At 42.7% G+C, this 17,938-nt stretch overlaps 1 protein-coding gene across 3 annotated transcripts in view; it reads right to left on the bottom strand.

Moving 5' to 3' along the window:
• Positions 1-17,938, bottom strand: part of LOC126251862 (rho-related BTB domain-containing protein 1) — a 548,446-nt gene that overhangs the window by 118,345 nt on the left and 412,163 nt on the right. For all 3 annotated transcript variants that reach the window (XM_049952547.1, XM_049952549.1, XM_049952548.1), the window contains one exon: positions 458-561. In XM_049952547.1, the coding sequence (XP_049808504.1) occupies positions 458-561 (104 nt within the window). The remainder of the gene's footprint in view (positions 1-457; positions 562-17,938) is intronic.

Below are 17,938 nucleotides of genomic sequence, written 5' to 3' on the forward strand. Positions count from 1 at the left end.
TTTTTGTTTTGTTTTGAAAGTGCATTAATGGACACAAACTTCCTCCAAAAATTTTTCAGAGTGCTCTTAGGAAATGTTCATATTTCATTTTAAGACGCAAAGAGCATCTCAGAATTTACATATACATTAAATGTTCTGATTGGTTGCACACAATTTCAATTTTCTTTCAGTACATCACTAACAATTACACAGAAAATATCAATCAACATAAATGTGATGAGCTAATAGGGTACTTTACATAAGTGAAATCACAAAATTGAATAAACATGTTTCTTAATTCAACAATATGTCATAAGTCATGATGAGGTGGTATGTCTTCAAACGTTTACACTATTAGCTAGAAACAAAATATTGATTAATCTCTGTGATTAAGAATATGGAATGAGGTACAATTTGGCATATTTGTTAACATGAACAGTTACGGAATATTAGAAAATGTTGAACATGTTAAAAGTACCTTCCATATGCAAATCTGCGATCCTTCTCATGATCACCAAATGTATCCCACAATCGAAGAGACACATTGACTCCATCAACCACCTCCCAGGACCGTTCCAACACCTACAAATAATTAGTGGGATTAGTATACAGTATGTCATCAACTGTAGATTACAAGAATTCATTTAAGAATAGGGAGCTATCCCAGATTAAATTACACAATACATTCAGCATCTTATAAAATGAAAGCTGTACAGACATACACCAAAGAGATAATTGTATGAACAATGTTATACCAGAGACAGAAAAAATGTGTTAGGCACAAAGAAAGCTCAGGAAAGGAAATATCAAGATGAACAAGGCCACTATTAAAGAGAAAATGAGAGTTCCATACAAATGATAACAGGACAAGACTGAATATGGTGTATTGAACCTAACTGTTTGGAAATGTCTTTGGAAAAATATAAGAACACATAAAGAAAATTTTACTAGAAAAATAAATCTAAACAATAATGTTATGACTCACATGATCCAGTGAGATATTGTACACCAGATAAAATATTCTCCATTTTAAGATGTTGCAGATCTGATCATGGATGTGGCTGCCTGGGAGCAGTTCATGCTTTGTGTCTGTTGCATCAACATCGAGACATTCAAAATAAACCAGGAGAAGTTCAGGTTTTGTGTAAGTTGCATCGACATGGTGACTATCAAAATAAAATAACTTTTCTCCATTTATATAGTTTTCTGTACTCCAGAGTAGAATTTCTGGCAACTACCAAAAGAAGCATCGTTCTAAGACACATACTACAAATGAAGTTGTGACGTGCAGGTAATATGGTCAGTTACAACAAGGGTGTAAAGTAAATTGTCCTTCAAGACAAACCAGGGCTGTTACATCCACAGCCGTAATCAGTGTTTGTATCTCTACAGCAAATTTCAAACAGTTGTGATCCAGAATGAAATTTTCACTCTGCAGTGGAGTGTGCGCTGATTTGAAACTTCCTAGCAGATTAAAACTGTGTGCTGGACCAAGACTCGAACTTGGGACCTTTGCTTTTCGCAGGCAAGTGCTCTACCAACTGATCTACCCAAGCACACTCACGACCCGTCCTCACAATTTTTACTTCCGCCAGTACCTTGTCTTCTACCTTCCAAACTTCTCAGAAGTACTCCTGTGAAACTTGCAGGACTAGCACTACTGGAAGGAAGGATATTGCAGAGATATGGCTTAGCCACAGCCTTGGGGGATGTTTCCAGAATGAAATTTTCACTCTGCAGCTGAGTCTGCGTTGATTTGAAACTTCATGGCAGATTAAAACTATGTGCCAGACTGAGACTCGAACTCGGGACTTTGACTTTGGTGGGCAAGTGCTCTACCAACTGAGCTACCCAAGCACGACTCACAAGTGGTTGTGAGTTGTGCTTGGGTAGCTCAGTCGGTAGAGCACTTGCCCGCAAAAGGCAAAGGTCCCGAGTTCGAGTCTCGGTCTGGCACACAGTTTTAATCTGCCAGGAAGTTTCAGTTGTGATCCATTGTGTAATGTCTTGGTAATAGTAAAACATATCTCCAATATGCTAATGTTGTGAAATGATGAATCCAAAGTTTCAATGTCTAGTCCAAATTTTTCTGGCATGATGGACTGCAAGAGAAAAATCTATGACCTACTTTAGGGGAAGCTATGCTCATATCAGAAAACTGTGACTGAAGTATGCACTGAGTTCAGCTGGAGATGAGTCAGTAAACCAGCAGTTCTTTAAAGAATCAAACTCCCATGTATAAAACAGCTGCAATCTTCTGATTACTTTAAAATAAGTCACTGTGTTGAATATTTGACGTTCATCATCTAAGGAAGAAAAAGTTGAAAAGGTCAAAAATTATGTTTGAAATTTGTTGGTAACTGCTAAGGGCTCTCATTATCAAACACTGGATGAATATAGTCTCAGTAATTTGGACTACACTTTAAACAAAACCATGTTTTCATGCATCTCTGTGATAACCCCAGTATGTATAACTGTACCCTGCAGTACTAGAGTTTCACTAACTACATTTTCCACATGGAAGACCTACACCCTGAAAGAAAATTTTGTTACAGCCAAACGAGAAGCTATGTTAGTGCTCTTCATCAGTTCTTCCAACTGGAGTGTGAAAGCTGCTAGCTCAGCTGTATCGACATTTCTGCCATACTTGGCACTAGCATCTGCTGAACATTTTTCAAAGTAAGATATATAACTCCCATTTAAGGCGGTCCTGACAGAAAATTAAAGGTAGTGTGTTACTCATGTATGAGAGATCTGTTTCCCATATTATTCTATTAAATAATGTGAGGAAGTCTAGCTTAAACGTTTGCATGGCTTCGGTTAACCCCTCCCCCACCCTTCGCGGTCGCACTGATATGTAAAGTACGCCAAAATGCAAAGTAAGTATTATTTTTGCGAGTTTAGATCCTTTGTTGGGTCTGGGCAAAGAGCTACTCCTTCATTATTGCTTCGGCTACCTTGTCGACAGGTTGCATCCATTGTCAAATCCCTGTAGTGCGAGTTCCCGGAAAGATGGGGACACGAAAACTTGTGGACACGAGAGATTTCAGGATGTGTAAGGCTATGTACCAATATGCAATGCGGCAGCGGCTGCAAATAATATTGTTTGAGCTATACACACCACAGTGATTTGCGAGTTACTTCCTGCATGATTAATATGGTTACATATGTATGCACTAGTCAAGTGTTGCACAGCTGCACATTTAATATATAATCGTTTGAAAGAAAACTTCTTACCAGTTTCGAGAACGGGCCCTAGTCACTATCATGTAGTGTTACCACTGGCATCGATTAGCATCTTGATTTATTTATTCTTTACATGGCGCCACAAACATTCACAGATATTTAAAACAAATAAAATTTAGACTATTTTCTATCATATGGACTAACAATTAATGAAATGGCTCTGCCATTTTTTTTAACATCGCTGATACACTTGATAGGCGCACAAGTACGATTTCGTATTAATCAGGATGGAGCGACCTTACGTCACTGTGCTATGTGTAGCTTAAACAATACTATCCTACCGCGAGACATATTGTTACGCAACCTAACATATCTTCGCCGGTGTCTGCAAGTTTCCGTGTGCGCTTCTTTTTCGGAAACCCGCACTACAGCGGTTCGACTATGGAAACAACTTATCAACACTGCAGCCGAAGCAATTACATAGAAATAGCTGCTTGCCCAGACGCAACAAACGATCTAAACTCGCAAGAGTTGCACTTAATTTGCGTTTGGCGTGCTTCATACGCGCTCGCACTGAATCGTTAACCGAGGCCTTGCAAATGTTTACGCTAGACTTTGTCAAATTACTTGACAGGATAATACGGGAAACAGATCTCACAGAATAACACTGTCATTTTACCTCGATGTAACTTTCTTGTCAGGCACACCTTCAATGAGAGCTCTGTATCTAATTTTGGGAAGTATGCAGCAGATGCTCGCAAGTCACTGCTGTGTGTAGTTGAAACTACTATTCGCTACTGTTGTGATGCATGCTGTTACGTGAGATATTTGCGCATCAGAGAGCCGAGGCGGTGACGTCACAATGAACGCAAGCAGCGGTCAGTACCCAGCATTTGTCTGTTGCCAAAAGTATTGTGTTCTAATTGCGTTCCGAGCGAAACCTAGGTGGTTAAATGGTTCAAATGGCTCTGAGCACTATGGGACTTAACATCTGAGGTCATCAGTACCCTAGAACTTAGAACTACTTAAACCTAACTAACCTAAGGACATCACACACATCCATGCCCGAGGCAGGATTCGAACCTGCGACCGCCGGCCGAAGTGGCCGTGCGGTTAAAGGCGCTGCAGTCTGGAACCGCAAGGCCGCTACGGTCGCAGGTTCGAATCCTGCCTCGGGCATGGATGTTTGTGATGTCCTTAGGTTAGTTAGGTTTAACTAGTTCTAAGTTCTAGGGGACTAATGACCTCAGCAGTTGAGTCCCATAGTGCTCAGAGCCATTTGAACCTGCGACCGTAGCGGTCGCGCGGTTCCAGACTGCAGCGCCTAGAACCGCTCGGCCGGGGTCAGAGTGAATTTTTATTAGTGACTGGTGATTGAGTACAGTATACTCCGTAATTATCAACGTATTGCGAGATTACACTGTTCTACAAACAAAATTCTTTTTCGATTTCTGAAAAAATACATTCTGATCCTAGTTGTACTTCGAGTGCTGAATTCAAAACTGTGTTTAGTTTTTTTTTTCTGTCAGGGATAGTTTATGATTTATCGCTATTTTATTTCTTTTTTCTGTTTCTGATATAGTGCAGCAAACATGAGATGAAATTCGATAAACAAATTCAAGTTTTTATGATGTTATAAGTTCATCACATTAATAGAGGGTGAAATCTAACATATAACACAGTAATCTCCGTGTGTATGCTTTGTAGCATTTATTTGACGTGAGAAATTACAGAAAATTGACAAAAAATGAGCCACTGTATTATAATGCACATCACTTCTTTCTCTTGTATTGTGAATATTTCTTCTCTCGAATGATATTGTAGCAATAATCTGCTAACATGGAAGGTACCCACTTCCCTTCATAACGCCTTTCTATGGTAGAAATGTCTTTATGGAATTTTCGCACTGTTCATTCGATATGTCACTACAACTCTCTGTGAAGAAGTACCTTCAAAGACATATTGCACCCGAGATCTTAATATGCTTTGATCATGTCATTCACCATTGCTTTGTAGTCAGTAGCTCTTCTTCTCCAGAGTAAGTTTCTGACACTATCTTGAAGCAGTCTCATGCTGTCTGTACTTTGTCAGTTAAATGTGCTTCAAAAGTTGCATCTTTCTGGAGCTCCTTGATTTGTGAGCCCACAAATCTCCTTCCTTTGCTTATGCAGCTGAAAGACGGAGGAATCTGGTAGCTAGATACGCAAACCCACTGCCTATTGGAACAATGGCCTTTACGAATTGTTTCATTTGGCCAAGTTTAATGTGAAGCGGTGGAAGTAGTACAACTTCAGGAGCTACCAGACTTGCACGTTGTACCTTCTTTTCGCCCACTTTCCATCTCCGCCTAGGCCATTTCTTTTTCAAATAATGAGAATTTCTGTCTCGACTACCCTACTCGCAAAGAAAACAGGCATACTTCGTGTAGCCTTGTTGCATTCCCAGTGCCATAGCAATTACTGTGAAATCTGCATATTTTACATTTGTATTCATTGTATTGTAATGAATTTAGTATCCTTTGTACGAATTCGTAACTCTCTTTGGTCAAGCTGACGTAAGCTACTGGAAGAGAGGGTATTTTATTTCCGTTATGGAGCAGAACACCTTTAAGACTTGTTTTTGGCCCATCTATGAAAAGTCTCCACTTCTGTAAAATGTAGGTGAAGTTCTGCACTTTCGTTAGGCCAGCAACGTCACTGCAAAATGTCAGTGCTCCGTCAGTTGCAAAATAGGAAATAAAGGCATGCTCTCTGTGCCTGAACACACTGATTTTAGTACTTTGGTGGAGTAGATTATACTCTTGTAACCTTAAACAATCGGCTGCGCCTTTTGTTTACTTAGTCCTAGATCATATACTAAATCATTTAAATCTGCTTATGTTAATAAATGTGGCGATGACTCACATGTGCAGTGATATAAAGGATCATCATCTCTGATTTCTTCAGTACTACTTACTTCACTGTCACTCCGAATTTGACCTGGAGCTATTGAAGTTACTGGAAGGCTGTCAGAATGCTACGCTGGCATTCTCGCTGAAGGCAGAGATGGGTAAACAATGTGCCCGAATCCGCCCGGCGGATTTGTGTCGAGGTCCGGTGAACCGGCCAGTCTGTGGATGGTTTTTAAGCGGTTTTCCATCTGCCTCGGCGAATGCGGGCTGGTTCCCCTTATTCCGCCTCAGTTACACTATGTCGGCGATTTCTGTGCAAACAAGTTCTCCACGTACGCGTACACCACCATTACTTTACCACGCAAACATAGAGGTTACATTCATCTGGTGTGAGACGTTCCCTGGGGGGTCCACCGGGGGCCGAACCGCACAATAACCTTGGGTTTGGTGTGGGGGCGGCGGAGGGGTGAAGTGGACTGCGGTGGTAGTCGTGGGGTTGCGGACCACTGCGGCTGCGGCGGGGACGGAGCCTCTCCGTCGTTTCTAGGTCCCCGGTTAACATATAATACAATACAAACAATGTGCCTCTTCGATTTTTTGTTTGTAAAACCTTGAATTTTTGTTAGACAGAAATAACAATCAGTAATGTGGTCTTTGGGCTCTTTCCACACCATGGGCACAGCGAACAACGCCATATTTTCTTTACCTCTCCACCACTGAATTAGTTTGCAGTAACATGTAGCACAACAGAAATGTGGTGCCCATTTTTTATCTTGGTCTCCTACCTCTACTCCTAAGTAATGTTTATATTCTTTCTTTATGACTTGAAATTTTCTTCCTATTTCTGGCAAAGGTGAACTTCCCAAAGATATAGCAGAAGCTGTCTGGCTTATATCGACATCCATGACAACGTGGCATTCCTGGAAATTTAAAAATACCTCTTCAGTAATACACCTGCACTACATTAATACTAGAGAATTAGAGAAAAGTTGATATATAAAAACAAGCAGTCAATTTACCTCCAGCACCAGGCTAAATCAGTTTAAACACAGGAACTTATAAGTTCAGCTGTGCTCGAAAATATAACAGAGACGGTTACTTGTCAGTCAAAACACCCACTCGTTAAGATTGACACAAATTACGGCTAACACCACTTTTGTAAACTCGGTGCACCTGCCCCAGGGAAGCGTGAAGGTTTACTGCCGAGGCAGCGACCGGCTGTCGCCGATCGACTTAATGAGCTATTGCAGGTGGTCTTAATGACATATGTGCGCGGGGGATAACCCAGTGACGGCTAATTCTTCCCACCAGCTGCTGAACAAGACATTGTCACGTTCCATCACTAATGGATGCGACAACATACCCGTATTTCTCTATAACGCCTGTGTTTGCCGTGAATTGTGGATATACGTATATATGTATACATATTACATAAAAAGTATTCATGACAACGATGTTTTGTTTACATATTTGAATTCCCCATGGTAAACTCGTTTAGAAGCACACACTTTAATATCAGAAATTGAACCCTTGTTCAATAGTGATATTTGAGAGTACGTTTTTAAGTGAAAAATAATTGCTTGCTGCGCGATCGCCAGTTGTACTAACCACCGCAGACAAGTAAATATCTTAGGAATTAAATTTTTTGTATTTTCTAAAAACAATGACATAAAACGAATATGGTTAGACGCTACTGAACATGCAGATTCGTTTTCAGTTGAAAATGCTCGTGTCTGCTCAGTATATTTTACTGACTGGGAGTATGGCAGGGATTTGACAAGTGAACTGTTGAATATTCCTTCGAAACGCAAGCTGAAGACTGAATGCTGTCCAACTATAAATCTACCATTCCCAGGTGCCGATTAAGGGCATATTAATAAGCCTCATAACAAGAGAAATATTTGGGTGCAAAGCGAACCTACCATGAAGGAGTTGATTATATTTTACAGATAAATATATTATCAACTAATGAAGAAATCACTACTAGACAAAACGTTAACTGTGAAAACAAATATTGCTGTGAATGAGACAATGCTTGATTATGTCAAGAATTAGAAATTATGGAAAGAGAAATAAAAGACATAAGGCAAAAGAATGTAGATTTAAGCACCGTCTCTCCCGATGTAGTGCTAAGTTACTGAAACTAAAATGTGATTCAGGGCTCTTTTTCTTTCAACAGCAAGTGGCTATGGAAGTACAGTGTACTAACTGGTCATCTGAAGATACTGCAAAGGCCGCGACTTTACGTTCCCTATCTTATAAAGTGTTGTCTTTTGTCAGGAATTTGCTGTAATGTGTTTTGTAAGGACACACACTTTCATCATAATGTAAGCTATCAACAACGCAAAAGAATGCAGAAATAATAAGCGAACTGAGAGTGCACAAAAACTGAAAAAAGTTGTAACATAACTTTCCAGAAGAGATAAAAATTGTTAATACAGTTAAAGAGTTCAAAATGCTTCTACCCACTACAGATCTATGAGGCCTAAGCCTATATGAGAAAAAAAGCAGTGCCCACTGAGATGGTGAAAGAGGTTGACCTCAGTAGTGGGACAAAGTTCGTTTCAGTGTATTTTGTTAGTGCAGGTTGCCTACATCAGGGGCAGGTATGTACTCAGGGGCAACCTATTGTTCTCCTTTGATTGATAGGTCATTAACTTAGTGTTCTGCTAAAAGGATCCTTCTCTTTGATTAACAAGTCCTTAACCTATTGTTCCCCTACCTCCCCCTCCCTGCCCCCCCCCTCCCCCCACCACTCAGGAAACCTCCAACCCACTCATCTTCCCCAGACTGCTACAGGCACAATCTCAGGTTTGACTTTACTGGAATAGCCCTCCCTCACTCTTATAAATTTTGTTGACTACTTCATTTAATTGATGAATTACTTAATCTCTCGCCCTCTGGTAAACCCCACCCTCCCACCCTCCCTCCCAGAAACTGGCGGGAAAAACACGTAGTTGATCGGTCATTTGGAGGGAGTTCAGTTGCAGTGTATGGAAGATTGTTTAAACAATTTAGACACTATATGGAACACTGTTTAATTATTGGCGTGCACTACACGCCGGAAGCGGCTACAAGGGTAGCGGAGTACGTGTGGAGTGCACATGGTGGTTTTTTAGGTTAGAGAATTCCCTCCCTGGGCCCTACAAGACGCCTCCTGAGACGCAGCAAGGTAGGAGTAGGCAAAATGCAACAGGGAATAACAATATTAATGTGCTAATAGTAAACTGCAGGAGCGTCTATAGAAAGGTCCCAGAACTGCTCTCATTAATAAACGGTCACAACGCTCATATAGTACTAGGGACAGAAAGTTGGCTGAAACCAGATGTAAACAGTAATGAAATCCTAAACTCAGATTGGAATGTATACCGCAGAGACAGGCTGGACAGTGAAGGGGGAGGCGTGTTTATAGCGATAAGAAGTGCAATAGTATCGAAGGAAATTGACGGAGATCCGAAATGTGAAATGATCTGGATGAAGGTCACGGTTAAAGCAGGCTCAGACATGGTAATTGGATGTCTCTATAGGCCCCCTGGCTCAGCAGCTGTTGTGGCTGAGCACCTGAAGGATAATTTGGAAAATATTTCGAGTAGATTGCCCCACCATGTTATAGTTCTGGGTGGAGATTTTAATTTGCCGGATATAGACTGGGAGACTCAAACGTTCATAACGGGTGGCAGGGACAAAGAATCCAGTGAAATTTTTTTAAGTGCTTTATCTGAAAACTACCTTGAGCAGTTAAACAGAGAACCGACTCGTGGCGATAACATATTAGACCTTCTGGTGACAAACAGACCCGAAATATTTGAAAAAGTTAACGCAGAACAGGGAATCAGCGATCATAAAGCGGTTACGGCATCGATAATTTCAGCCGTAAATAGAAATATTAAAAAAAGTAGGAAGATTTCTCTGTTTAGGAAAAGTGGCAAAAAGCAGATTACAGAGTACCTGACGGCTCAACACAAAAGTTTTGTCTCAAGTACAGATAGTGTTGAGGATCAATGGACAAAGTTCAAAACCATCGTACATTATGCGTTAGATGAGAATGTGCCAAGCTAGATCGTAGGAGATGGAAAAGAGCCACCGTGGTACAACAACCGAGTTAGAAAACTGCTGCGGAAGCAAAGGGAACTTCACAGCAAACAAAAACATAGCCAAAGCCTTGCAGACAAACAAAAATTACGCAAAGCGAAATGTAGTGTGAGGAGGGCTATGCGAGAGGCGTTCATTGAATTCAAAAGTAAAGTTTTATGTACTGACTTGGCAGAAAATCCTAAGAAATTTTGGTCTTATGTCAAAGCGGTATGTGAATCAAAACAAAATGTCCAGACACTCTGTGGCCAAAATGGTACTGAAACAGAGGATGACAGACTAAAGGCCGAAATACTAAATGTCTTTTTCCAAAGTTGTTTCACAGAGGAAGACTGCACTGTAGTTCCTTCTCTAGATTGTCGCACAGATGACAAAATGGTAGATATCGAAATAGACGACAGAGGGATAGAGAAACAATTAAAATCGCTCAAAAGACGAAAGGCCTCTGGACCTGATGGGATACCAGTTCGATTTTACACAGAGTACGCGAAGGAACTTGCCCCCCTTCTTGCAGCGGTGTACCGTAGGTCTCTAGAAGAGCGTAGCGTTCCAAAGGATTGGAAAAGGGCACAGGTCATCCCCGTTTTCAAAAAGGGACGTCGAACAGATTTGCAGAACTATAGACCTATATCTCTAACGTCGATCAGTTGTAGAATTTTGGAACACGTATTGTGTTCGAGTATAATGACTTTTCTGGAGACTAGAAATCGACTCTAGGAATCAGCATGGGTTTCGAAAAAGACGGTCGTGTGAAATCCAGCTCGCGCTATTCGTCCACGAGACTCAGAGGGCCATAGACACGGGTTCACAGGTAGATGCCGTGTTTCTTGACTTCCGCAAGGCGTTTGATACAGTTCCCCACAGTCGTTTAATGAACAAAGTAAGAGCATATGGACTATCAGACCAATTTTGTGATTGGATTGAGGAGTTCCTAGATAACAGGACGCAGCATGTCATTCTCAATGGAGAGAAGTCTTCCGAAGTAAGAGCGATTTCAGGTGTGCCGCAGGGGAGTGTCATAGGACCGCTCCTATTCACAATATACATAAATGACCTGGTGGATGACATCGGAAGTTCACTGAGGCTTTTTGCAGATGATGCTGTGGTGTATCGAGAGGTTGTAACAATGGAAAATTGTACTGAAATGCAGGAGGATCTGCAGCGAATTGACGCATGGTGCAGGGAATGGCAATCGAATCTCAATGTAGACAAGTGTAATGTGCTGCGAATACATAGGAAGATAGATCCCTTATCATTTAGCTACAAAATAACAGGTCAGCAACTGGAAGCAGTTAATTCCATAAATTATCTGGGAGTACGCATTAGGAGTGATTTAAAATGGAATGATCATATAAAGTTGATCGTCGGTAAAGCAGATGCCAGACTGAGATTCATTGGAAGAATCCTAAGGAAATGCAATCCGAAAACAAAGGAAGTAGGTTACAATACGCTTGTTCGCTCACTGCTTGAATACTGCTCAGCAGTGTGGGATCCGTACCAGATAGGGTTGATAGAAGAGATAGAGAAGATCCAACGGAGAGCAGCGCGCTTCGTTACAGGATCATTTAGTAATCGCGAAAGCGTTACGGAGATGATAGATAAACTCCAGTGGAAGACTCTGCGGGAGAGACGCTCAGTAGCTCGGTACGGGCTTTTGTTAATGTTTCGAGAACATACCTTCACCGAATAGTCAAGCAGTATATTGCTCCCTCTGACGTATATCTCGCGAAGAGACCATGAGGATAAAATCAGAGAGATTAGAGCCCACACAGCATACCGACAATCCTTCTTTCCACGAACAATACGAGACTGGAATAGAAGGGAGAACCGATAGAGGTGCTCAAGGTACCCTCCGCCACACACCGTCAGGTGGCTTTCGGAGTATGGATGTAGATGTAGATGTTGCTCATCGCACAGTGAACTAAGGTTTTCGACCGTGAAATGTGTGGAAATCAACGCCCCAGGGAAAGTAATGTTTTCATTGACGTCATTTATGCCACCTTCTCAGGATTTTTCGTGTCGACTTTTAAGAGCGATGTGTCGGAAATGTTTTTCTCGGCCACCCTTGGGAAAACTGCGGGATTTCAATGCTGGGCTTCAGGGATCTGAGCTCCATCGCAGAGAAGTCAAAAGAAGGAGTGAAATGTGGGTGAGACGGTCTGTGACGACATACCTATCGTGTGACACGTCCACGGTGGAGATGGACAGAATTGTGGTGAATTTGGTGCCAATGTGACGCCATTAACTCACCTCGCAGTTCACATGAACTTTGGGGCTGTGATCTTGTTTTCGCGTGTGTCAACGTCTTTTTGTTTTAAGAGTCGCCGAGCCCGAGTGTAATGTCGCAGGGCGCCTCACTTTTGAAGCATTACAGAGGAATGTTGCAGGCACGTTTGAGGGATATTTCAAACTTACGCGCCGCAGTGGGAGGTAATTACGTGGTTTTGAAAACTACGGCCGTACAGGCATCGGAATGCCCAACTGTACCTAGCGAACGCCGTGTCATCCTCATCGATAGGCGTCATTGGATGCGGGTATGGAGGGGCATGTGGTAAGCACAACACTCTCCCGGCCGTCGTCAGCTTCCACGACCTGGGCCGCTACTGCTTAATCAAGTAACTGCTCTACTGGTCTCACAATGGCTGAGTGCACCCCACTTACCAACAGCTCTCAACAGACCTAGTTGGTCACCCATCCAAGCGTTATCCAAACCTGACAGCGCTTAACTTCGGTGATCTGACGGGAGCCAGTGTTACCACTGCGGGAAGGTCTATTCTGCAGTGTAGCTTGCCTGCATATGGCGAGGCGTTTCCACGGCGTTGTTTCAAAAAGATCCGGATACTAGCAGTTTTTAACGAAAAACCTGTCAGGAGACCAAAATCTCCAAAACATATAAAACGCACCTACCGAATTTGGACCCAAACGTAATAGATAATTTGCTGTGCACCGTCGAAGTAAGTCAGTATGCTCTCAACTTTCTGTAAGACTCATATACTTCATTTAGCAGCTGTTTCCAAAAAAAATGGATAACGGACCTAACTGGATATGAGAAGGGATTTGAATCATTGTATTACACTGGCGGAGCCATATACTTTCGACATCCTTTTTGTATACCGTGATGTCCGCGACACATTCTGAGATGTAGGTATAGACTACATTATATTAGTAGATACTGCTTGATGGGGCGCAGATAGATCTTTTTGCTTACTACGAGGACGTATTTCGCATATATGTACACTACTGGCCATTAAAATTGCTACACCAAGAAGAAATACAGATGATAAACGGGTATTCATTGGACAAATATATTGTACTAGAACTGACATGTGATTACATTTTCACGCAATTTGGGTGCATAGATCCTGAGAAATCAGTACTCAGAACAACCACCTCTGGCCGTAATAACGGCCTTAATACGGTTGGGCATTGAGTCAAACAGAGCTTGGATGGCGTGTACAGGTACAGCTGCCCATGCAGCTTCAACACGATACCACAGTTCATCAAGAGTAGTGACTGGCGTTGTGACGAGCCAGTTGCTCGGCCACAATTGATTAGACGTTTTCAATTGGTGAGAGATCTGGTGAATGTGCTGGCCAGGGCAGCAGTCGAACATTTTCTGTATCCAGAAAGCCTTTACAGGACCTGCAACATACTGTAAACCGCAATCGCGATAGGCTACAATCCGACCTTTATCAAAGTCGGAAACGTGATGGTGCGCATTTCTCCTCCTTACACGAGGCATCACAACAACGTTTCACCAGGCAACGCCGGTCAACTGCTATTTGTGTATGAGAAATCGGTTGGAAACTTTCCTCATGTCAGCCCGTTGTAGGAGTCGCCACCGGCGCCAACCTTGTGTGAATGCTCTGAAAAGCTAATCATTTTCAGATCACAGAACCTTCGTCCTGTCGGTTAAATTTCGCGTCTGTAGCACGTCATCTTCGTGGTGTAGCAATTTTAATGGCCAGCAGTGTATTTACAATGGGACCGGGTCTACTTGTCCTGACCGATTTCGTCCCAATTTATGGAATATACAGGGCTTGGACAGAAATGGCTGACAGAAGTGGGAACTCCAGATGGCCACACGTATAGAAAGCAACAGCGCTTTTGGTTCGGCTTGGCGCAGCGATAAGAGTACAGACTGCTAATCGCAAGGTCACCGGATCGAATCTCCATGCGAATAATTAAAGTAATATACAATATATTGTATTGTGCAAAGAAAAGGAAGTGTCAACGAAAATTTGGGATAGTAAATATATTTCCAGGAAGGGATTTTTAAGTCGGACACGAGATCCTGGTAAATAAAATTAGATACTTTTAAAATTTTACAACTGATAATTTAAAGGTCCCGTGGTAATGTTCATCATGACAACAGGGGTAGTAGTAACTTTCTTGACGTGTTGCACACGTTATAAACACTACATTCTTACAGTTACTTGATAATTTTAAAGATTCTATAGAAAAACAGATTTGGTTTACATTCATAAAAAAAAAATGGTTCAAATGGCTCTGAGCACTATGGGACTTATCATCTGAGGTCATCAGTCCCCTAGGGCTTACAAGGGAACCTCCCCATCGCACCTCCCTCAGATTTAGTTATAAGTTGGCACAGTGGATAGGTCTTGAAAAACTGAACACAGATCAATCGAGAAAACAGGAAGAAGTTGTGTGCAACTACGAAAAAACAAGCAAAATATACAAACTGAGTAGTCCATGCGCAACATAGGCAATATCAACGTTCAAGCGAGCTCAGGAGCGTCGTGGTCCCGTGGTAGCGTGAGTAGGTGCGGAACGAGAGGTCCTTGGTTCCAGTCTTCCCTCGAGTGAAAAGTTTAATTTTTCATTTTCAGTTTATGTGACAAACTCTTATGTTTTCATCAATTTTTTGGGAGTGATTATCACATCCACAAGAAAACTGAAATCGGAGAAGGTAGAAGAGTCTTTTTACCCATTCGCCAAGTGTACAAGTTAGGTGGGTCGACAACATATTCCTGTCATGTGACGCACATGCCGTCACCAGTGTCGTATAGAATATATCAGACGTGTTTTCCTGTGGAGGAATCGGTTGACCTATGACCTCGCGATCAAATGTTTTCGGTTCCCACAGGAGAGGCACGTTCTTTCGTCTTCTAATCGCACGGTTTACAGGTGCGGTCGCAAAACACAGACACTAAACTTATTATAGTGAACAGAGACGTCAATGAACGAACGGACAGATCATAACTTTGCGAAAATAAAAAATTAAACTTTTCACAGGAGGGAAGACTTGAACCAAGGACCTCTCGTTACGCAAATGCTCACGCTAGCCACGGGACCACGGCGCTCCTGAGTTCACAGCGTCCTTTATGTTAATTATGTTGCACATCAACTACTCAGTTTGTATATTTTGCTTATTTTTTCATAGTTGCACACAACTACTTCCTGTTTTCTCGATTGATCTGTGTTCAATTTTTCAAGGCGTATCCAGTGTGCCAACTTCTATCTAAATCTGAAGGGGGTGCGATGGGGAGGTACCCTTGTTAGAACTACTAACTAGCCTAAGGACATCATAAACATCCATGCTCGAGGCAGGATTCGAACCTGCGAGCTTAGCGATCGCGCGGTTCCAGGTTGAAGCGCCTGGAACCGCTCGGCCATACCGGCCGGCACATTCATAAAAGATTCTCTCTCATCGCACAGTGTGCCAGCAAATCAGACGCAACACATAATTTCATCAAACATTGGCAATGGAATGTATGCAGTCTTCTGGTCATCGTTATGTGATTTGAGTGAAGTTAAAATATATATATATATATATATATATATATATATATATATATATATATATATACATCGCAGGGTTGCACCGGCGAGTGCACTTGCGGGGTGGGTGGGGGGATCGGGGAGGAGGAAATCAATTTAATGCTGCATAATGACAGTCATTCATTTTGCAGAATCTCGTCACGGATATTTATCTCCTCCCCACGAGTCAATTAACAGAGGACATTTTTTCTCCTACTTGTCAATGAATCTTTTTTTGTGTGAGGTCATCTTCCAAATTTTCCTTTGTCTTTCCATTTCATACCTTTTATGGAAATGGAAATGAGCGTTCGGCGTCATCGGCCGTGAGGCTCCTTACGGGGCAGGTCCGGCTGCCTTGGTGCAGGTCCTATTACATTCGACGCCACATTGGGCGACCTGCGCGCCCGGAGGGGGATGAAATAATGATGAAGACAACACAAGCGGAGAAAATTCCCGACCCAGCCGTGATTCGAACCCGGGCCCGTAGGATGGCAATCCGTCACGCTGACCACTCAACTATCGGGGCGGACATGCCTTTTATGAAAATATTAATACTTACAGTACACTGAGATTTATTTCGATGCATTTGCACTGTAAGTAACGTGAAAACTGAAAATAAAAAAAAATTTAAAAAAAATCCGCAGAAGGACTTGAACCAGGTCAACACTCTTTTCCCAGCACGAACCCCTGCCTCTTCGTTACGTTAACATAAAAGGCTCATGTCTCACCCAACCCGCGACAGAAGTCCTGTTTTTCCTAAACGCCTAGTCGTCTGGAGCTCCCACTATGTCACTTTCACCTATGGATAAGTCCTGCAAATGACAAGAATCTGGACGAAATCGATTATGTTGAGTAGACGCCGTCCCCTTGTTAGTCAACTTGTACCGCAACTTCGCGTCTGCAGCGACAGTGCTAGCTTTGTGTTCGCCCAGTAGCTGTTAATATACGTGCCTGCTGCCCTCTTTACTTCACTCTTGAAGTCTCACTCTCACTGTGTGTGTGTGTGTGTGTGTGTGTGTGTGTGTGTGTGTGTGTGTGTGTGTGTGTGCGTCCACGCAGCAACTCCTTGCTTCGCCAAGGCAAGCAGCGCATAGGACGGGAAAGACGGCTGCGGTCACTAGTAGGACACCAAGTTCCTCGTGCACTCCCCTGCCCCCCCCCCCCCCTCCCACCAGAACGTCACCCTCCACCACCGGCTTCATGCTGCGGGCGATGGCCAGAACTCGGGAACGGAAACGACGTAGAGCTTTGCACTATCCCCACCACTTCGTCCCAGCTCTAACTAAGTGATCAATAAAAAGTCAGAACTGAAAGGCCAATCGCAAAGTGCTATGTTTCACCCGCGTGCAGGTTTATATTCGTCTTATTACTACAGTTCTTTTTGGCACATTGAAGATGTCTCACACAAATATCATCCTCGCCAGGATTTCTTGTACTTATACAGGGTGAAAAGTATTTAAACCGACAAACTCTGGGAGGTTGTAGGGGACATAAAAAAAATGGTTCAAATGGCTGTGAGCACTAAGGGACTTAACATCTGAGGTCATCAGTCCCCTAGAATTTAGAACTACTTAAACCTAACTAACCTAGGGACATCAAAAAGTGGTTCAAATGGCTCTGAGCACTATGGGACTCAACTGCTGTGGTTATCAGTCCCCTAGAACTTAGAACTACTTAAACCTAACTAACCTAAGGACATCACACACATCCATGCCCGAGGCAGGATTCGAACCTGCGACCGTAGCAGTCGCACGGTTCCGGACTGCGCGCCTAGAACCGCGAGACCACCGCGGCCGGCTTGGGACATCACACACATCCATGCCCGAGGCAGGATTCGAACCTGCGACCGTAGCGGTCGTGCGGTTCCAGACTGAAGCGCCTCGAACCGCTCGGCCACACCGGCCGGCGTAGGGGACATCAAAACAAATATTTTTCCCTAATGTCATTTTTTCCTATGAGGATTATTTAAACCGGTGGAGGCCGTATTACGCTCTTCAGTTGTTAGAGACC

This window comes from Schistocerca nitens, chromosome 4, assembly GCF_023898315.1.
Source record: "Schistocerca nitens isolate TAMUIC-IGC-003100 chromosome 4, iqSchNite1.1, whole genome shotgun sequence".
In the NCBI taxonomy this organism is placed as follows: Eukaryota; Metazoa; Arthropoda; class Insecta; order Orthoptera; family Acrididae; genus Schistocerca; species Schistocerca nitens.